At 43.1% G+C, this 22115-nt stretch overlaps 1 protein-coding gene across 1 annotated transcript; it reads right to left on the bottom strand.

The window, feature by feature from the left end:
• Positions 1-1228: 1228 nt before the first annotated feature.
• LOC142391217 (cystatin-C-like) lies at positions 1229-5536 on the bottom strand. The gene is made up of 4 exons (XM_075476993.1): positions 5379-5536; positions 4955-5078; positions 1801-1911; positions 1229-1606 (listed from the first exon to the last, which is right to left on the bottom strand). Exons 1-4 carry the CDS (start codon positions 5534-5536, stop codon positions 1532-1534), a joined length of 468 nt encoding a protein of 155 aa, XP_075333108.1. The 3' UTR covers positions 1229-1531.
• Positions 5537-22115: the final 16579 nt, after the last annotated feature.

Raw genomic sequence — 22115 nt, 5'->3', positions numbered from 1 at the left:
GGAACAGTGGACCAGCTCTTCACCCTCCGCAGGATCCTGGAGGGAGCATGGGAGTTCGCCCAACCTGTCTACATGTGTTTTGTGGACTTGGAGAAGGCGTTCGACCGTGTCCCTCGGGGACTCTTGTGGGGGGTGCTCCGGGAGTATGGAGTGCCGGACTCCTTGATATGGGCTGTTCGGTCCCTGTATGACCGGTGTCAGAGTCTGGTCCGCATTGCCGGCAGTAAGTCGGACATGTTTCCTGTGAGGGTTGGACTCCGTCAGGGCTGCCCTTTGTCACCGATTCTGTTCATAATTTTTATGGACAGAATTTCTAGGCGCAGCCAGGGCGTCGAGGGGGTCCGGTTTGGCGACCTCAGAATCGGGTCTCTGCTTTTTGCGGATGATTTGGTTCTGTTGGCGTCGTCAGGCCGTGACCTTCAGCTCTCACTGGAGCGGTTCGCAGCCGAGTGTGAAGCGGCTGGGATGACCATCAGCACCTCCAAATCTGAGACCATGGTCTTCGGCCGGAAAAGGGTGGAATGCTCTCTCCGGGTCGGGAATGAGATCCTTCCCCAAGTGGAGGAGTTCAAGTATCTCGGGGTCTTGTTCACGAGTGAGGGACGAATGGAACAGGAGATTGACAGACGGATTGGTGCGGCGTCTGCAGTGATGCGGGCTCTGCACCGGCCCGTCGTGGTGAAGAAGGAGCTGAGCCAGAAGGCGAAGCTCTCGATTTACCGGTCAATCTATGTTCCTACCCTCACCTATGGTCACGAGCTGTGGGTAGTGACCGAAAGAACGAGATCGCGAATACAAGCGGCCGAAATGAGTTTCCTCCGCAGGGTGTCTGGGCTCTCCCTTAGAGATAGGGTGAGAAGCTCGGTCATCCGGGAGGGGCTCGGAGTAGAACCGCTGCTCCTCCGCATCGAGAGGAGTCAGATGAGGTGGCTCGGGCATCTGGTGAGAATGCCTCCTGGACGCCTCCCCGGTGAGGTGTTCCGGGCCCGTCCCACTGGGAGGAGACCCCGGGGAAGACCCAGGACACGTTGGAGAGACTATGTCTCTCGGCTGGCCTGGGAACGCCTCGGGGTCCCCCCAGAAGAGCTGGAGGAAGTGGCCGGGGACAGGGACGTCTGGGTCTCTTTGCTCAAGCTGCTGCCCCCGCGACCCGATCCCCGGACCAGCGGAAGATAATGGATGGATGGATGGATGGACATGGATGCATTCATAAAAGCTCACAAGAAACTTTCATTTTGAAATTGTGCAGGTTTTAATGAGCAATAATCAACAATTTGATACAGGGTGTTCTCTCATTCACCTTGATTAGTTCTAAAGGCATTACAGAGGAGCTGTTCCTCCTAAAGACAGTACATCTCTTTATTGCATAGTGTAAAGTTTGAAACATGTTATTCTGCTTACAGGGAACTAACAGAGGAGGAAAAAGGATGCAACACTTTGTGGTTCATCTGCAGGAAAATACATTTGACTATGGCTGAAATTTATTCTGCAAACCATGCCAATCTAGGTGATTTTCCACAAAGCTTTCTTTCTAGCATTTGGTGTCCAACAGCCTGATATCGCTCAACCATGGGCGGCTCCACACAGTAAACGTGCACTGGTAAGGCTGAAAGAGACATTCAGAACACAATTAATGGGACTGAGATTACATTAATAATGGTACAGATATTGATAGATTTAGAATAAAATTAGACAACTCAACAGTATGACCGCTCAACACGAGGTCTGCTCTAGTGACAGAATACATGGGAATTACTCTTCCAAGAGCTCAAGTCTGAGCCTCTTTATGAGGTCATTTACCTGTGCTTTCACCGGGCTTGAGGTGAGGTTACACTCTTCATTGACAGCGTCCTTTCTGCAGCCGGTTTTTACCAGTTTCACAGTTATGACGTAATTCGTCCCAGCAACCACCTGTAAGGAGAAGGCGACACACAGAAATGCAGAATGTGTCACAATTCATTAATGAGGCACTACAGTGATACTCTGGTGGATTTCAAGTCAAATATGCGTGGCCAAGTGTGACTTTAGATGTCTGGGTGGGGTGACCGAGCCGGAAATGACTCAATCTAAATAAGTGCTTCTTTTTATGTTATTTAATTTCAGGGCGGATTTGCTTCAACAGGCTAAAAGACTTGAGTGGATTATGATTTTTGTATGCAAAAGGCCAAACTGTTACGTAACCCCTGACAACCAGTCAAGATGAACGGGCATGTTTAACTAAATATGGATAAAAATGGCATACCTTTGGCTATTTTATAAAATACGGTGGTTGAGCGAAAAGCCTTAAGGAGTTGCACTGACTGCACGTCTAACTGTGTTTGACATTCTTTGATTCATGTGGGAAACTACGGTGGCCGAGAAGGGCAAAACAAAATTACAAACTCTGAAACACTTTTACATTTTGGAAAACAAAATAACATTTCCCAAAACAAATTAACATTTCAGAAAACATTTTTACAAGTTCCGAAACAAATTAACATTTCCCAAAACAAATTAACATTTCAGAAAACATTTTTACAAGTTCCGAAACAAATTAACATTTCCCAAAACAAATTAACATTTCAGAAAACATTTTTACAAAGTCGACAATATTACGGAAAGGGAGGTTCCAAACCTCCAAGCTCCGAGGTTGACCCGGAAGTTATAACGGAAGCCTTCGATTTGAATTCATAGTGATCCAAGATGAACAGCGATATAGCAGCGTTTCAAAACGCTGCTATATCAAATCGAAGGCTTCCGTTATAACTTCCGGGTCAACCTCGGAGCTTGGAGGTTTGGAACCTCCCTTTCCGTAATATATATTTTTTTTTAATCTTTATTAGTAATACAATAAAATAACAATTTACAAAAGTGAACATAACGCCAAAAAGAAGATAGCCAGGAGGAGCATAGGAATAATAATAAAACGAAGAAGATGACCTTCATGATGCACTTACACAAAAAAAGCTAATGAACACAAAGACATATGTGCCAAGGAATCTCTTGTAACAAAAAAATAAAAATAAAATAAAAAATAAAAAAATTAGGGATTATGACAACAGTTCGTCCAAAATCCCAAGTTGGGAACAGGCCCATATAGTTGTTTTTGCTTTTTTATTAGTTAAAGGTCTAATTGTAAGAAGGTATTGCTTTAATTCAACCAAATATACAAAAAAGAGGTTTTCTTTTCAAAAATTTGTGTTTGTGTATGTGAAATTTAGCTTTAAAAAGAAGTAGATTAATAAAGAAAATCTTTGGATTCATTTTAGCACTTTGTTGATAGCCAAATAGGACATGTTCCCAGAACAACTGAAAGCTTGCAAAAATTTTTAAATCAATAGAATTACAAAAATGTTGCCAGAACTCTTTAGAATGAGGACATAACCAGAACAAATGAGTGATGGACTCGGGGCAAAGATCACTGAAGGTACAGTTCACATTAATGTTTGAGTTGAATTTCTTCAGGTAGTCTTTAGCAGGGTAGATCCTGTGAATGAGTTTATAGAACACTTCTTTTACCTTGTTGGTGAGAATAAAATGATTTGGGAGCAACCAGGTAGATTTCCAAGATATATCAGATCGAAAACGATTCCAAAATTGAAAGACAGCAGGAGTAGAAGTCGTCTCCTTCTGAAACAAGGATCTGATTGATTTGTTGTTGTTACGAAGAAGAGGGTTGAAGCATATTTTACCAACAGGAGAATGTAGAGGAGTAAGAGTTGGAGAATGAAGATAACTGAGTCTTGTCCTCTGTTTGAATAACATGCAAATCTTTGTAGAAATAGCCTCGAAAACTTTTGCGTATTCTCCATGAGAAATGGGAAAATTAAATTTAGATAGGAAATCCTCATAACTTAGTAACATTCCAGTACTGTTAAACAGTTGATCTACCAGAATAATGTTATGATTAAACCAGGTATCCAAAAACAAAGTTTCCTTCTTAAATAAAATGTCCTTATTATTCCATATGATGTATCGATGAGGAGAGAAATTGTGCTTGTAGATAAGTAACCATGATAAAAAGGCCTGACGGTGAAAATTAGAGAGTTTGATTGGAAGCTTCTGTATATCAAAGTTACAAACCAAAAAGAAATTCAAACCGCCGAATTTAGAAAAAATATGGAGAGGTATAATGTTCCAAATTGAGGCTGGAGATTTAAAAAATTGACGAATCCACTTTATCTTAAAGGTGTTATTCAAAATGGAGAATGATAAACAGTTCAGTCCTCCGTTTTCATACGAGTTCATTAGAGTAGATTTCTTAATATAGTGGGTCCTATTTTTCCAGACAAAATTAAATAATAACTTGTCAATTTCTTTCTCAGCTTTATTGACAACTTCTAACGCCTGCGCAGCATAAGTAAGCCTGGAAATGCCTTGGGCCTTAGTAAGCAGAATACGACCACGCAGTGAAAGATCTCTTACTAACCACTGATTGAGTCTTTTTCTAGTCTTTAGAATAAGAGGGTCAAAGATCAGAGAGCTTCTTTTTTTCTGATCCTTTGTGATGGTTATACCTAGATAGACGACCTCATCTTTAACTGGTATGCTCTCAATTGAGGTTTTGGAACAGTCCTTAAGAGCCATTATTTCACATTTCTTAAGGTTAAGATAAAGACCAGAAGCTTTAGAGAAAATGCTAATTTCATTGATGGCTAAGGGGATTTGATTCGCGTCCTTTAAAAATAAGGTAGTGTCATCACCCTTTCCGTAATATTGTCGACTTTATAAAAGTGTTTTGTGAAACAAATGTTAATTTGTTTCGGAACTTGTAAAAGTGTTTCGCGAAATGTAATTTTGTTTTCTGAAATGTTAATTTGTTTTGGGAAATGTTAATTTGTTTTGGGAAATGTTATTTTGTTTTCCAAAATGTAAAAGTGTTTCAGAGTTTGTAATTTTGTTTTGCCCTTCTCGGCCACCGTAGGAAACACTCTGTTAAATCAAAAATACATCCACAGTTCAAAGCGGGACCTACCTGGGACTGAGCCCTGACCACCTCTACGACATTGTGGAGGTAAATGTCGTTAAGGCGTCTGTTGTGTTGGACCACGGCGAAGTTCAGAGCATATTTGACCCCTTCGTCGTTGATATCTGCGTCGCTAATAGAGCTTGAAAGTCCCGCCCCCTTTTTTGCTTCTTCTTCCTACTTCCGTCGTCCCCATGGGACCTCATGCCTGGATCTATTGACACGGGCAGGATGATGTCTTCTGTTCCCAGTCATTATATGCCTTTTTACAGTACACGCATGATGTTCTGGGGTTAAATATGGATGAGTTCATGCAAAAACATTGGCGAAATGTCGTAGGAGTGCCTGGTTAAACGTTGTAAAAAAAAGTTAGGGTAAAAAGACTACATTGCGTCGCATATGCTACGTCACTGATCCCACATTAACTGTATACCGGCGGTCTCGCTGGCTGGCATGGACGAAGCCAGACATATCACCACCAGCATAGCAGAAGCTCTCCACGTGCCCCGACTGGTAGTGGTTCTCTCCTCGGCTCACAAATTTTCGTTCGCCCTCGAAAAACTGAGTGAAACTGGCCAACAACAGCGCCATTCTTCCACTCCTCCGCGCGCCCAAACGTGATGACGTTTATTTTCCGTGCCAAACGCTACATGCTGTAGTTCGAGAAATGCTCAGAAAAATAACTTAACAATGAAGCACTTATGCCCGCTAAACTGTTACACTACTGGTATGAAAAAATATTAAAAAATGTCCTACACAACATATGTGAAATGCAAGACTCAATTCCATCAAGCGCAAAAAATAGTTTTATTCCGTCTTGGCTCCGTCATTGACTTGAATTGCAAATTATTACACTTCCGTGGTCCCGAGGGGAGGAAGTTGAATGACGTCAAGGAGGCGGGACTTTCAAGCTCTATGCCCCCCGGGATACCGCTCCACACAACTGCAAAAACGGCCGCAAGAAGGGGGAAAACAAGAGTCCACTGCATCTTTCTGCGGGTAAAACTTTACGGACACTAAACACCAAACAACAGGAACAACTAAATCACACCCGACGACGGCGCAGTTTTTATTGAAAACAACGACGTCACGGCGGCTCGGCACGCGGGAGTGGTGTGTCTCACAGCCAATCACCAATGTCTGCAACAGATGACAGGTGTTGTGCCAAAAAGTTATTGTCTGCCAGAATCTGATTCCCGGCCGCGGGAGCGCGCACAGCAGCCCATTGAGCGGTAGCGCAAAAGCGTCTGCTTTTCTCTGGGTTAAACGGTCATAATATGGAGATACACACAACTGCATTCTAATGTAATTATAGCAAAAGCACGTGTCTTCAAAGTTCAACGTTCGTTGTTCCGTAATTATTACAACTGTGGCCAAAAGAAGTGCATTTTGTAGCAGACAGACAATCACTTTTTGGCACAACCGGCAGAGAGATCCCCCCCCCCCCCCCCTCCTTTTCTTTCTGCACCTTTTCCCGGTTGGATCACTCATATTTGGCGTTTTGACTGAGGTTAGGTTCGGAAACACCAGCTCGAGACCCAACAGACACGTCAAGCGTGACAGCGAAGGTACGTCTAAACGCACCGTAACAAAAACTGTCGAAGCACTGTTTAGGAGATTAAACTTTTCCCAACCTCTGTCCAATTAGAGCGGGTCAAAAGTCACCCGTGAGCTCTCACATTGCTCTGAATGGCACGATGCAGAGGCTCCAGCTTTTGAAGTAAGAAGTGTTTTTACCAGTCATACTCAACTTTTAGAGCGACTTAAACAGATGTAATGGCACACAATGAGATTTTTCCTAATTAGTACCCCCCTCCACACTCTGCAGGGACACTTTCTTTGGCCTGGACGTTGTGCAACAACAGCTTCTAATCGGGTCTGCTGTGGCAGCAGGGGGAATACTGGCTTATGCAGTGCACAGGAGGAGCAGGCCGAAAACGATCCCTTTGGGGAAGGGTGGTGGGGATCAGGAGAAAAGCCACAGTCAGAGGATGATAAAATATATCCATTTACAGTGCACACCTCAGATAAAGAGATGGAGGTGCTTTTACGTTTAAACTAACTTGATTACCTTTTAGATATGACAATAGAAAGTCTCTAATTCTGCCATGTGAAGCAGTCGGCACTTGTTTTTTTTTTTTTTGTTCTAACAGGACCTCCATGAGCGCATTGACAGAACCCGCTACAGCGACCCTTTAGAAGACAGCTGCTTCCAGTATGGCTTCAACTCCACTTATCTCAAGAAAGTGGTGTCCTATTGGAGGACTGGAAAAAGCAGGTGGCGGTGCTTAACAAATATCCACACTTCAAAACCAAAATCGAAGGTGAAGCTCCTTGAGGAATAAACCAAAAAAAGTTTCATGTTAAGAATTGGCCAAGAATGGCCCCACATGTTTTTCTGCCTTTGTTGTGGTGCAGGACTGGACGTGCACTTCATCCATGTACGCCCACCTTCCAGTGGGAATCAGAGGGTTCTGCCACTCATGCATGTTCACGGCTGGCCAGGCTCCTTTTATGAGTTCTACAGGATCCTACCACTTCTGACACAAAACCATGATAGCGTAGCGTTTGAGGTCATAATCCCATCTCTCCCTGGCTACGGCTTCTCAGAAGCCCCTCATAAAAAAGGTAGATCATTCTAAATAAATGTAAACGCCTCTCAGCTTGGACTACGGTCAAATGAGTAATAAAATCTGACAGGTAACCAGGGAAGGAAGGACAAGAGGCAGGGAGGTGGGCAGCCACTGTGTGGCCTGGTGTGGGAATAATCACCTCAGCTGCTGATTTTAGGAGGAGCCCCAATAAGCCAAACAGCGTCTCCATCCCAGGAGAAGAGGTGGCTGAGGAACACCTGGGAGTTTACCTGGGCAGCAGACTGTACTGGATATGCAACACTGAAGCTGTCTTAAAAAAGGACAGACCAGACTGTACTTTTTTTTTGTATTTCTGCTGCTGGAGATGTATCTGGGTAATATCCAAGAGGCAGGCTGGTGTATAAAAGAAAATGAAACCTCTTATAAGATCAGTCATTGTGACATTCTTTTTGTTGGATAACGTCCAGTGACTTTAACCTGTAATTCAGTCTATTGTAAACATTTGTGAAACTAATGATGGCAAGAAATTTGACTTTAAAGCAGTTCAGAGGCCTGAGGCTAATAGAGTCAACTTCAACAGGCAAACAGGGAGTGGTGTTGTTCAGCATTTATGTGCTGGAAGAGCCAAACTGAGGCCAGGTGTATGTTCATGGTCATGACGTCCCTGAGTTTGTGGACTCCTGAGTTACTTTAGGAAGCTTGGATCCTCCCTGCTTCATTTACAACTTATAGAACCAGACGTACTTCTTGCAGTTGTGACACATCATATCTTGACTGAAAGATTGACAGTCAGCATCGCATTTTCATCCCAGTAACTGGATCTAAAGAGGAGGAACTGATGCTTGTGCTGCCGTGTTTAGGTGCAGAGGAGAGTGGGGTCCACACAGCTGAGTCTGAGTATTTGGTTGTAAAAAAGAACTATAACAAATATCAGCAGATTAGATTTGAGCTGTTTTGGGTAAATTGTCTCATCTTGGTCATATATTAACTTTACAAAATGCAAAGAAGCAGCAAACTGTGTGTGGAAGGACAGTGAAGCTATGAAGCATAGGAAGCACACGTGGTTCTGCTTAAAGCCGTTTCATTTCCTCTGCAGAGGGCCGACAGAAGCGTGACGTCCCAAACTGGGCCATGACCTCCTCTGACTCCTTCGGCCGGGTGGAGGAGCTCAGAAAACATGCCGGCTGCGACCGGATCCAGGATCTGGCCAGAACCTTTTGGGCTCACTTTCCCTCCGCAGACGGACTCGGATAGGGAGTCCGTGACCCGGAAGAGTAGAAACACAAACGGGAGCTTCAGTTTGTGAAGGTTCGATGCACAAGTACTGAGGTGTTTTTCAGTGGACCTCCACCAACAGTTTGGAAAGGACATGAGAGATTCAGCAGACTGATGATGCTAAACAGATGGCTCAAAGACATGTGTGCTGCTCATTCAATGAACTTTATTGACAATTTCAACATCTTTTGGGGACGCAGGCACCTCTTTAAGGCAGATGGATTTCACCTTAACAAGTCAGGAGTTCAGTTGCTAAGCTCCAACATTTTTTACTCTCTGCGTCACACACCAGCAGCCCCTATCAAGGACGAGACAGGACAAAACGATCCAAAAGGACAGATAGGACAATGCTCTGGTGAGGGCGCTGAGACAAGGACTGACCATGGAGGACAGCAGATCCAGAAAGAACCTGCAACGTCATCATCCTCACCCCGAGATAAGGAGTCTGCAACGTCATCAGCCTCACCCCGAGATAAGGAGTCTGCAACGTCATCAGCCTCACCCCGAGATAAGGAGTCTTCACCAGCCCCGGCAGTCCAACAGGCGGAGTCTCCCCCAGCCCCAGTGGGAAACCCCCCTAACATCCCACCTCATCCAGCCCCTCCCATTCCACCACGTCCATCACGTTGGAAACAGCCCTCAAACAAAAGTCACCAAGCCCCCCCACCTCCTCTGAATCATAATATCTGTGAGTCTGTCTGATATGTGCCGGGTCCAGGCTGTAATACTGATATCAAGAATGCTCTTCCCCAGATAAAGTCAGGGCCCTATGGAGTTCAGACAGCCTTTTCAATCCCTGTGATGACAGGTAACAGAAAAGTGGTCAAACTGGTGAGAAATAAAAAAGGTTCAGTTAAATCTACCAATCTATTGAATATAGTGTGTCAACCCTGAAACACACCAGTATCACCTGTTGTCTCCACGAGATTAGCCCTACTCAATATCAGATCACTAGCCAACAAATCCCTCTTAGTAAATGACATGATCATGACCTATAGTCTAGACTTTTTATTTCTTAGTGAAACATGGCTGACTGAATGTAGCTGTGATACCATTCAAATCTCAAATGTCATGGATACTGTTGCACCTGTTAAAAATAAGATGATCTTGAGCAGAAAGCGAACACCATGGAGGAACACTATGATGATAAAGGCCTTGAAAACAGAATGCAGGAAAACAGAGCGTAAATGGCGAAAAACTAAACTTCAAATTCACCATGACCTCTACAAACAAAGTCTTTGTAATTTTAACCACGGGTTACTCCGTGCTAGACAGCAACACTTATCTGAAATGATTAATAAGAACATCAACAACACTCGTGCTTTGTTTGCTATGGTTGATAAGCTGATAACCCCCCCAAAACAGATAGTTTCAGAACTCTGTTCCACAGAAAAATGCAATGAATTTGCTTGTTTTTTCAATGAAAAAATCAAATCTATAAGGCTAAATATCAACTTAAATCAGCAAAATAATAAAATGACGCAATCCTTAAAACCACCTTGGAATCAATCAACTATGATGTCAGAATTCGATACAGTTGACCAAAAAACCATAGAAGAAACAGTCCAGCATCTTAAACCATCGACATCCTGTCTTGACACAATGCCATATGACTTCTTTAAAACTATTGTAAGCTCTCTCCAAACAGATTTCCAGCAAATAATAAACTGCTCACTTCAATCAGGCACGTTTCCTAAACCCTTAAAAGTACCTGCCATCAAGCCACTCCTAAAAAAGAGAACATTGGATGCTTCCATTTTAACCAACTACAGACCCATCTCAAATCTTCCTTTTATAGCCAAGATTGTTGAGAAAGTGGTTTTTAATCAACTCAGTAACTTCTTGAACTCCAGTGGACTCCTTGACAAATTTCAGTCAGGCTTCCGACCTCACCACAGTACAGAAACGGCTCTTATTAAAGTGTTAAATGACATAAGGTTGAACACTGACTCAGACAAGGTGTCAGTTCTGGTATTGTTGGATCTCAGTGCTGCATTTGACACTGTGGATCACAGTTTACTGCTGAACAGGTTGGAAACCTGGGCAGGACTCAGCGGGACAATCCTAGAATGGTTCAGGTCCTACTTGGAGGAGCGGAGTTATTTTGTGACCATTGGAAGTAATCAATCTGATCGAGTGGCTATGACATGTGGAGTTCCTCAGGGGTCAGTTCTTGGACCCCTTCTGTTCACTCTATACATGCTGCCTCTGGGTCAAATTCTGAAGAACTCTAAAGTCAACTACCACAGCTATGCAGATGACTCACAGATATATCTTGCACTGTCTCCAGATGACTGCAGTCCTATAGAGTCATTGTGCAGATTGCTTAGAGCAGGGGTGTCAAACTGGTCCATGAAAGGGCCGTGTGGGTGCAGGTTTTTGTTACAACCCTGCGACAGCACAGCTGACTTGTTTCCTTCAATCAACTGAACTGGTAAGACCTTCAGTGCCCAGGTCCACCAAACGCCCAGGTCCTCACCACCCTTGGATTTTTGGCCACGGGAACCTTTCAGAGGGAGATTGGAGACAGATCGGGGGTGTCCCAGTCCACTGTGAGCTGTGCGCTCCCCTTGGTCATCAAAGCTCTCATCAGTTTATCACCTATGGTACATCAAATTCCCATACGCCGCTGTCCAACAAGTACAAATTAAGAGGGGCTTTCATGCCGTGGCTGGACTACCAATCATAATTGGAGCACGAGACACATATACGCATCAAAGCACCCGTGCTGTTGTGGAGCGCACTGAGCTGAAGGCCAGGTGGGTGTGTCTCGATACCTCGTTCCTGGAATATGCAATGCACAGGTTCATGCAATATTGCCATGAACGAGGGTCTCCACCTGAACCAGCCCAGGCAGACAAGAAGCTGTGCTGCCAGAAGACCCCCCTCATGGACCACCCCATCAAAGTGCCATCATGATGAGGCAACAACTGATTGCACGGCTTTAGTTACAGTCATCGATCGCCTGCCCAGGGCGAAACCATTTTTTTAATTTATTTCAGTGACATGGTATTAACAGCACTCGTAAATGCTTCCCATTTCTTCGCTTTAGCAGGTTCTGTAATTCCACTGCTGACACTGCTAAAAATGACAGAGATTGAAGTTCTGAAAGCAGAACTTCAATCTCAGAGCCCGTAAAGTTGTTCTTTTTGTGCCTTGATGCCTTTCTCATGACTCAACACTCAACACTTCCTGGCTCAGGAGCGAGGAAGCACTGCCTTATATGGTATCATTTTGGGCGTGGAGTATGCAAATTTACTATCCTCGTGCACGTGAACTTTGATACGCATGAGTGGGATTCATCATTTACGCAGGTCCTTTACACACTTTTTCCGAAGTTAAGAGCGCTTGTTGAATCTGACGTGGCGTGTTCGTACAAGACCTTACGAAAAAAGTGAGAGAAATTTAGAATAAAAATACAAAAATGTTCTTGCATGAGGCCCATTGTGCTTTACATAAAGACAAGCCATTTAAAAGAACAGCATAAAGCATAGAATAAAAATTAAAAGCAATCAAAGAAGAGGGGAAAAAGAAAATTATAAACTCAACCATGAGCACACCGAAAGAGAAATGTTTTTAACCTGGATTTAAAAGTGCTACAGTTGGGGCTGATTTCAGTTCTGCTGGTAGTTTGTTCCAGTTGTGTGCAGTATAACAGCTAAAAGCTGCTTCACCATGTCTAGTTTGAACTCTGGGCTCCACTATCTGACCTGAGTCAGCAGATCTCAGAGCTCTGCTGGGTTTATACTCAGCTAGCATGTCATTCATGTATTCTGGACCTAAACCATTCCGTGATTTGTAGACAAGTAGCAGAACTTCAAAATCTATTCTGTATCTGACCGGGAGCCAATGTAAAGACTTGAGAACTGGGGTGATGTGATGTGATCTCTTTGTTCTGGTTAAAACTCGGGCTTCAGCGTTCTGAATGAGCTGCAGCTGTTTGAGACTCTTTTGGGGGAGTCCAGTCAGAAGACCGTTACAGTAGTCAAGTCTGCTGGAGATGAAAGCATGAATCAGCTTCTCCTGATCTATTTGGGACGTGAAACCCTTAATTCTGGATATGTTCTTAAGTTGATAAAAGGCTGATTTGGTGACTGATTTGACATGATTGTTGAAGGTCAGGTCTGAGTCTATCAGCACGCCGAGGTTCCGGACTTGGTCTTTAGTTTCTAGAGACAGTGACTCAAGATGTTTACTGACAGCAAACCTCTTCTCTTTGTTGCCAAACACAATGACCTCAGTTTTTTCTTGATTTAACTGAAGGAAATTTTGGTTCATCCATTTTTTGACTTGCTCTAAGCAGTCGCACAATGACTCTATAGGACTGCAGTCATCTGGAGACAGTGCGAGATATATCTGTGTGTCATCTGCATAGCTGTGGTAGTTGACTTTAGAGTTCTTCAGAATTTGACCCAGAGGCAGCATGTATAGAGTGAACAGAAGGGGTCCAAGAACTGACCCCTGAGGAACTCCACATGTCATAGCCACTCGATCAGATTGATTACTTCCAATGGTCACAAAATAACTCCGCTCCTCCAAGTAGGACCTGAACCATTCTAGGACTGTCCCGCTGAGTCCTGCCCAGGTTTCCAACCTGTTCAGCAGTAAACTGTGATCCACAGTGTCAAATGCAGCACTGAGATCCAACAATACCAGAACTGACACCTTGTCTGAGTCAGTGTTCAACCTTATGTCATTTAACACTTTAATAAGAGCCGTTTCTGTACTGTGGTGAGGTCGGAAGCCTGACTGAAATTTGTCAAGGAGGACTCCTTGACAAATTTCAGTCAGACAAAAACATTCACTGGAGTTCAAGAAGTTACTGAGTTGATTAAAAACCACTTTCTCAACAATCTTGGCTATGAAAGGAAGATTTGAGATGGGTCTGTAGTTGGTTAAAATGGAAGCATCCAATGTTGTCTTTTTTAGGAGTGGCTTGATGGCAGGTACTTTTAAGGGTTTAGGAAACGTGCCTGATTGAAGTGAGCAGTTTATTATTTGCTGCAAATCTGTTTGGACAGAGCTTACAATAGTTTTAAAGAAGTCAGATGGCATTGTGTCAAGACAGGATGTCGATGGTTTAAGATGCTGGACGGTTTCTTCTATGGTTTTTTGGTCAACTGTATTGAATTCTGACATCATAGTTGATTGATTCCCAGGTGGTTTAAAGGATTGCGCCATTTTATTATCTTGCTGATTTAAGTTGATTTTTAGCCTTATAGATTTGATTTTTTCATTGAAAAAACAAGCAAATTCATTGCATTTTTCTGTGGAACAGAGTTCTGAAACTATATGTTTTGGGGGGGTTATCAGCTTATCAACCATAGCAAACAAAGCACGAGTGTTGTTGATGTTCTTATTAATCATTTGAGATAAGTGTTGCTGTCTAGCGCGGAGTAACCGGTGGTTAAAATTACAAAGACTTTGTTTGTAGAGGTCATGGTGAATTTGAAGTTTAGTTTTTCGCCATTTACGCTCTGCTTTCCTGCATTCTGTTTTCAAGGCCTTTACCATCATAGTGTTCCTCCATGGTGTTCGCTTTCTGCTCAAGATCATCTTATTTTTAACAGGTGCAACAGTATCCATGACATTTGAGATTTTCAAGTTAAAGTTATCTAAGAGTTCATCAACTGTCTCTGCACTCGCAGTTGATGACATAGCTATAACTTCCATAAACTTAGCACTGGTATTCTCATTTATATACCTTTTTCTGACAGACACACGGGTTAACTGAATGTTTGGAGTTAACTGTAAGTCAGAGAACACACAGAAATGATCAGAGAACGCCAAGTCCTTGAAATCAACAGAAGAAACGTCAACACCTTTAGAGATAACCAGATCCAGTGTGTGGCCTCGAGTATGTGTGGGTCCATTCACATGTTGAAGGAGGCCAAAAGTGTCAAGTAGTGTCAAAAAGTTATAGTCAGTGCAGATAACTGACAGCAGTTCAGCAAACTCATCAAAGAAAGTTCCTGGGTATCTTGGTGGTCTATAAATGATTAGGAAGATAACTTTTGGATCCCCCTTTACTAAAAAACAGAGATATTCAAACGAGCTAAAATCACCAAGTAAAATTTCTTTGCACTGAAAGACTGATTTAAAAATGGCGGCAACTCCCCCGCCCTTCTTACCACTTCGACACTTAATGATAAAACTGAAATTTGTTGGTGCTGCCTCATTGAGAATGGTATCACAGCTACATTCAGTCAGCCATGTTTCACTAAGAAATAAAAAGTCTAGACTATAGGTCATGATCATGTCATTTACTAAGAGGGATTTGTTGGCTAGTGATCTGATATTGAGTAGGGCTAATCTCGTGGAGACAACAGATGATACTGGTGCGTTTCGGGGTTGACACACTATATTCAATAGATTGGTAGATTTAACTGAACCTTTTTTATTTCTCACCAGTTTGACCACTTTTCTGTTACCTGTCATCACAGGGATTGAAAAGGCTGTCTGAACTCCATAGGGCCCTGACTTTATCTGGGGAAGAGCATTCTTGATATCAGTATTACAGCCTGGACCCGGCACATATCAGACAGACTCACAGATATGATGATTCAGATTCACTGAGTGGAGAGTGCTGGGGGTTGGGTGGGGTCTGGGGGGGTGGGGGCGAAGGCTGGGGGTTTCCCACTGGGGCTGGGGGAGACTCCACCTGTTGGACTGCCGGGGCTGGTGAAGACTCCTTATCTCGGGGTGAGGCTGATGACGTTGCAGACTCCTTATCTCGGGGTGAGGATGATGACGTTGCAGGTTCTTTCTGGATCTGCTGTCCTCCATGGTCAGTCCTTGTCTCAGCGCCCTCACCAGAGCATTGTCCTATCTGTCCTTTTGGATCATTTTGTCCTGTCTCGTCCTTGATAGGGGCTGCTGGTGTGTGACGCAGAGAGTAAAAAATGTTGGAGCTTAGCAACTGAACTCCTGACTTGTTAAGGTGAAATCCATCTGCCTTAAAGAGGTGCCTGCGTCCCCAAAAGATGTTGAAATTGTCAATAAAGTTCATTGAATGAGCAGCACACATGTCTTTGATCTATCTGTTTAGCATCATCAGTCTGCTGAATCTCTCATCTCCTTTCCAAACTGTTGGTGGAGGTCCACTGAAAAACACCTCGGTACTTGTGCATCGAACTAGAGATGGGCGGTGCACAGTCTGGTCTGTCCTTTTTTTAGACAGCTTCAGTGTTGCATATCCAGTACAGTCTGCTGCCCAGGTAAACTCCCAGGTGTTCCTCAGCCACCTCTTCTCCTGGGATGGAGACGCTGTTTGGCTTATTGGTGCTCCTCCTAAAATCAGCAGCTGAGGTGATTATTCCCACACCAGGCCACACAGTGGTTGACCACCTCCCTGCCTCTTGTCCTTCCTTCCCTGGTTACCTGTCAGATTTTATTACTCATTTTAAAAGCTTTGAATAGTTGGACGGTTGCCTCTGTCTATGATCTGTGAACTCCTTACTCCCCTGATTGCTGCTCACACGGCCCACTGTTTAATATAACTGACCTGTTCATTAGATGGAAATGAATCCCTGCATACTCCTAAAAATCACTTTATTTTGAGGCTTTTTCTTCTAATTAAAACCCCACTTTCATAATTATTTGGGACTCTTTGTAAAATGCAAATAAAGCCAGAAAGATATGATCTTAGAACTATTAAAAAGTTCTATCTAATTAGAACTAGTGCAAGTTCGGTGCCATCTGTTGGTTTCCTTAGCGAGGAAATAGTTTTTGAATTGCTCTGTATGAATGAATTGGATTCATTCTGAATTGAATAATTGGATTATAATTATAATGAACTGAACTCAAATTGGCCTGAATTGGACTTTATTACTGAAGTGCCCTGAGATGACATTTGTTGTAATTGTAATAGTTTATTTTGGCAACATTTTAAACAAACTGACATTATTCTGTCTTGGGAAACACTGCTGGTGGAAAACATGATACTGGCTGCTGAAAAACTGGCAGAAGTGGACCTTCCAACGTGACAGTGACAGGAAGTAATCAGCTGAAGTCGTCCAGAGATTAACAGAGAACACAAATCAACATTCTGGAATCCGGACTTCACTTCCATCCAGAATCTGTGGTTGGAACCACAGACCAGAAGAGACAGAACAGAAGCCTTCACAAAGCTGTGATGTCATCACTGTAGTGACATCACAATCCATGTCATCTCTGATCTTGTTTGACATCACAAAGTTTATACAGGCCAGACATTTTCACTGCTTTTTCACAGTTGGTCAGGAGTTTATCTGAAGAAACACGTCCAGGTTTTGAAGCAGATTTGAAAGTCACAGCAAACGGTTTTCACATCGCCTAAAAAACACCTAATTACTATCTTAAATAGTCAGAACAGCTTCTTGACAGCCACCCTTCCATGGAGCCCATCTCTGATGAGGCTCGGGCCAACAGCCGATGGATCAGCTGAAGGTCCAGATGCATCTCTCAGCTCCTGTGTCAGGTCTTTGCTGGATTTTTTCCTCTTTCTTCAGGACATCACTTTCAGATATTGTTCATCTGCTGTAGATAGTTTTTTAGGTCTGACACTTCTTCTTTTGTCCTCCACTTGTCCAGTTTCCTCAAATGTTTTAAGGACACACTGCAGAGCAAGACGCTGGAGCAGATTCTGGCAGGCGCTGACGCTCAGAACTGTGACAGCGACACAAAGGAAGCTCATTTAGAAACACCTCCTGGGACGTCTGAGGAGAGCCCATCTGCACCTGTTCAAAACGTGGCAAAGAAAGCCCTCAAAGTGTGCCCCGTTAGCTCTAAAGCATTTGATTGTGTCAGAACACTGAACAGACACATACAGTGCCACAAGGACGATCGGCCCTATCACTGCATCCACTGCAACAAGCATTTTAAACACATGCACGGCTGAAAAGACACCAGATTTAAGCCATTTGCCAGAAGAAGAGCACCCGTTTGTTTTGGAGAAAAGAGTCAAGAGCAGAAGTGAGCGGCACCGACCACCAACAGGGGTCGTCGCTGAAGATACCCGTGTGGTGCTCAAACTGCGGCAAACACTTCCAGTACCCGTCCGCCCTGAAGGAGCACCAGGAGAACCTCGTGGAAATGAGGGACCTCATGAAATGTGACGACTGCAGGAAGGAATTCAAGAGCATGACGATGCTCAACGTGCACCAGAGGATTCACGAGCCGCTGTACTGAGTTACATTCATCAGCCGCTTCAGTCAGATTGCCAAACACCTTATTGTCCTTTATGAAACACTTAGGTTGATCTGGTGATCAAGGCTTATTCACCATTACATTATTTAGGATGTTCCATGTGCGCTTCATATTATTTTGATTTATTTGTAACATTTTATCATAATGTTGCTTCTTTGCTTGCCTCAACATGTTGGTCAGCCTGTTTTTGTACATCTTAGCGTTTTTCAGCAACCTCTGTTCTAGTTTTGATAAAGTCTCCATAAAGTTTATTTTTCTTCTTACATGCATTTTTTAATGCCTTTGTTATCCGAGGTTTCTCAGCATAACTATGCTTATGTGAACATAAACCTGTTGGACAGTGTTTATCATAGAGAGATAAATAACAGTTGAAGAATGAATTGTCTGCAGTGTTTACTTCATCTGTATGAAACTCATTCCACTCTTGTTTTAAAGCTCATTTCTGAAGCATTAATTGCTTTAACAGTCCTTACCCTTTCATATCTACGCTTTTCTGTTTTCTTCCTCTGTAGTTGATCATTAAATGTTGCAAATACAGCTAAATGATCACTTACATCACTTATTACCAAACCACTATTTATACCAGTGTCCAAGGAATGTGTAAAAATGTTGTCAGTTAATGTTGCACTATCTGTGGCTCCTCTGCTCGGCTTTGTGATCAGTGGATACAAGCCTCTACCGTATAACGCAGCCAAGAAATCACAAGTTTGTTTAGGAGTATGTACCTTTAAGAGGTCCATGTTGAAATCACCACAGATCACACGTGTTTTATTATCTGCTATAATTGTCTGTTCCAACGCTTCAGTCTTGTGCCTCTTGTTTAAAACTTAATAACAATTGCAGGCTTGGATTTGTTATCCTTTCATGCAAAAGTGCAGCAAGCTGATATCTGTTGATTTTCAAGATGAATGTTCTTACTTGCCTTGAAGTGAACCACTTGTTCATTTACATGCTCCACTCAACCTGATAGCCATTAAATACTGTGTCTTCTGAGCTGGTTTGGTGGTTCAACAACAAAACAAATGTAATGAAGTTTTAAAACTGCAGCGAAAGAGATGGAATAAATGGAGATCTGACACATTACGAACTACAGGACAGTTAGGATTATCTGTTGTTTGCATGGAGATAAAACAGGTTTTAAAGGTGTTGCAGCTAACATTCAGAAACACTTGGTGTAACTCCAGAGCACCAGAGCCTCGGACCAAAAGAGAAACTAATATAAACTTATTTACCTGAAGAACTTCAGCAGCTCGTAAGGCACTTTATCTGGAGAGTGGGTGGCTCTGGTCTTATCTGGCTCTTTGCTAGAGGCCTTTTAGGCCAGAGGATGTGAGCTCTTAGGATTACCATGACCTGGATGAGTGAGAATCTTCATCAACATGCTGTGTGTGCTGATGCTAACTGTAAAGATGTGAAGCTCAGACAGGAGAGCTGCTTGTTGTATGAGGACACAGTGTGTGTCTTATATGGAGGTGGAAGCCTGGCTCAAATATAGAAATCATTTCTTTGTATGTTACTGATTTAAATGTGTCCTCTCAGTGGCTGTGAAGTACTGTCAGTAATACTGAGCGGGACTCTGCATTGATGGAGATGCGTCTCCCTCTGGTGGTGAGTAGAGGAACTGCATGATGTCAGTTTGATGAAGCGTTCAACTAAAGGAGGAAGTGAAAGTCTTCCAGTGGTTCCTGCAGAATCCTGACTCACTGGATGGTTTCCTGCCATGAAAAAGCTCCGTCTGCAGAAGACGAGCAGAACGGAGCCAGCGGGCCTGATGCTGCAGATGTGCTGAACACCACAGATGCAATGGTTGGGACAAAGATGGCTGGAGAGAAGACACAGAGGAGTGAAGGCCAGCTGTAGAGAGAAAAGCACCTCCAGGTCTGCTGTCTGATGCTGATATCAGTGAAAATGGGCTTCTTCTTCTCCTGTCTGATGGTGTGCTCAGTAATTTCAGTGATACATCCCTCAGGTTCAGCCTGGGTTGGTCTGGTGAACACCTTTACTTTCTCTCACAGCCTGCTGTGTTTTTCACTGACTGATTCCATCTGAGTTATGAAGGCAAAACAGGAAACTATGAAAAGATGAGAAAAACATCTGGATTGGACTGATGTGTGTGTGTCCCGTTACTTTAGAAAGCCTGAACTTATAAAGGTTCCTATGGTGACAATGTGTTCTGATAGTGTTGTATGTGTTTTATAAACTCTGAGGTGTCAGACAGAAGCTGTGAACATTACAAGTGTCGCTGCTGCCTCCAGAACCACTTCCGCTACACCGGCTTCAGGAGCCAGTAGGAACTTTGTCCGTCTCTGATTCGATTTTAAAGTGTAGATAGCGAGACCGTGCCTCTCCGAAGCGCAGATGGCGTGACCATAGTGAAATAAAGAGACTTCTTTTAGAGATCCCAAGGTCGAGATCTAAACAGTGGGGTGATCGTTCCTTTGCCATAGACTGTGGAACAAACTGCCCCCTGGCATCCGCACCATCACTGATCTCGGCCTTTTTTAAATCGAAGCTTAAGACCCACCTTTTTAGACTGGCGTTCGAACTCTGATTAGGGCCACAATGCATCCATTCTATCCGCTCTTTTTTAATTATAGTAATTTTACACAAAGTTTATTCAATCCATTTTATTGCACTTGTGGAAGGCTTTTAATGCCCTGCAGCACTTTTAGCACTTTTACCATTTCTGAATCGTGTTTTATGTTTTGTTTTATGTATTGTTGTTTTTATCCTGTTGTAAAGCACTTTGAGTACCAGTTGGCTATTGTAAAGGGCTATATAAATAAAGTTTGATTGATTGATTGATTGTATTGTCTATGCCCCGTTCTCTCCCGTTATATGGATATCTAATACTCTTCCGAAGGATGCCGACTTTCACCAAACTGTTATCGGTGAGTAGATGAACGTATTCTATGCCAGAAATAAGGTCCAGGTTTAAAGAAAAAAAAAAACTTCCCCTTTAATGCAAAACAATCAGTCAGAAACTGGAGTTGGAGGAACACAAGAAATGTAGATCAGGGCCTATTACACACTAAATACTGCAAGTCCTGCAAAACAGTTTTTATACACACTTTAATATTTACAAATCACACAAATACCAAAGAACCATTCAGGGTCATATAAGCAAGCAACAAGTGTCCATCAGAATGCAATATATATGAGCTCCAACTCAGTGGGCCAGAATTACAAAGAGATGAGCAGAGAATCCACTAAAGTGTTGCACATTCCAGGACTTCACTCCACATCAGAACACCCACGGAAGATGGGGAGCTATAACCAGGTCAGAACAAGCCTGTCAGTGAAATGTGGTAAATGTTAAGACCAGTCTTTGAACTGCTGTTCAAGTTTACCTGTTGTTTCCTTCATTCATTTTCTCCTTATTTTGATCTTTTTTCCAGAACTACTTGGTCGAAAGGTGTAAAACATTAAAAGTACCGGGTTAAAGTTAGAAAAGCATCATGTTTAGGAAATAAAATACACTTTTGGGGCAAAAACTTGGCCAACAAGACCAGGAGCTCCTGCCTTGTTGGGTTATTGGTTTCCCCATTTCCCGCGGTGTCTTAGACATTCTCTGGTTGCGTGCGCACATTCTGCGCATACGTGCATGAAGGCTGTATTAGCGTTCCCATGATCCTCAGCGACAGTTACCATGGGGAAAGATGAAACAGACCGGTCCTCGCACCAAAAGTGGAAGCTACAGAAAGTTCCACGGTATGGTCCAGAGCACGTTATAATGGCCTCACTCCAGCCATACATCCATATAATCAATGATATGTTCATGAATGGAGAGACACATCATGATATCTCACAGAAATGGCAAGAAATGGGTGTCCAGCGGGGATGCTCTAAGAGCAGTGTCCGGAGACTGCTTGCATTCTTGGAGCGGCCATCCTACCCATAGACACCCATAAAGTATTCAACATGCCAGAGCACTGTGCGGCGTATTCCTGTGCAAATCGGCAGACGATTGCGAACAGGGTCGGGGGATTACTTTTCACAAGTAAGATTCAACATTATTATTGGTTGTATTTTGTGAATAAAATATTATTGTACTGTACTTATGTCCGCCAGCGAAATCGTAGCCAGCAAACATTAAGCTAAGCTATGGTTATAGC

Source organism: Odontesthes bonariensis, chromosome 11 (genome assembly GCF_027942865.1).
Source record: "Odontesthes bonariensis isolate fOdoBon6 chromosome 11, fOdoBon6.hap1, whole genome shotgun sequence".
NCBI classification, from domain to species: domain Eukaryota; kingdom Metazoa; phylum Chordata; class Actinopteri; order Atheriniformes; family Atherinopsidae; genus Odontesthes; species Odontesthes bonariensis.
Note: the sequence above shows the minus strand (reverse complement) of the source record. Positions and strands in the feature narration are given on the sequence as shown.

Bases quoted from the DNA above. Each gene is read 5' to 3' on its own strand.
- LOC142391217 (XM_075476993.1), bottom strand. From the start codon at position 5,536: ATGGCGCTGTTGTTGGCCAGTTTCACTCAGTTTTTCGAGGGCGAACGA. The intron at 5,079-5,378 runs GTATACAGTTAA...AAGCTCTATTAG, and splicing joins GCCAGCCAGCGAGACCGCCG to CGACGCAGATATCAACGACG. The intron at 1,912-4,954 runs GTAGGTCCCGCT...TTCTCCTTACAG, and splicing joins TGGTCAGGGCTCAGTCCCAG to GTGGTTGCTGGGACGAATTA.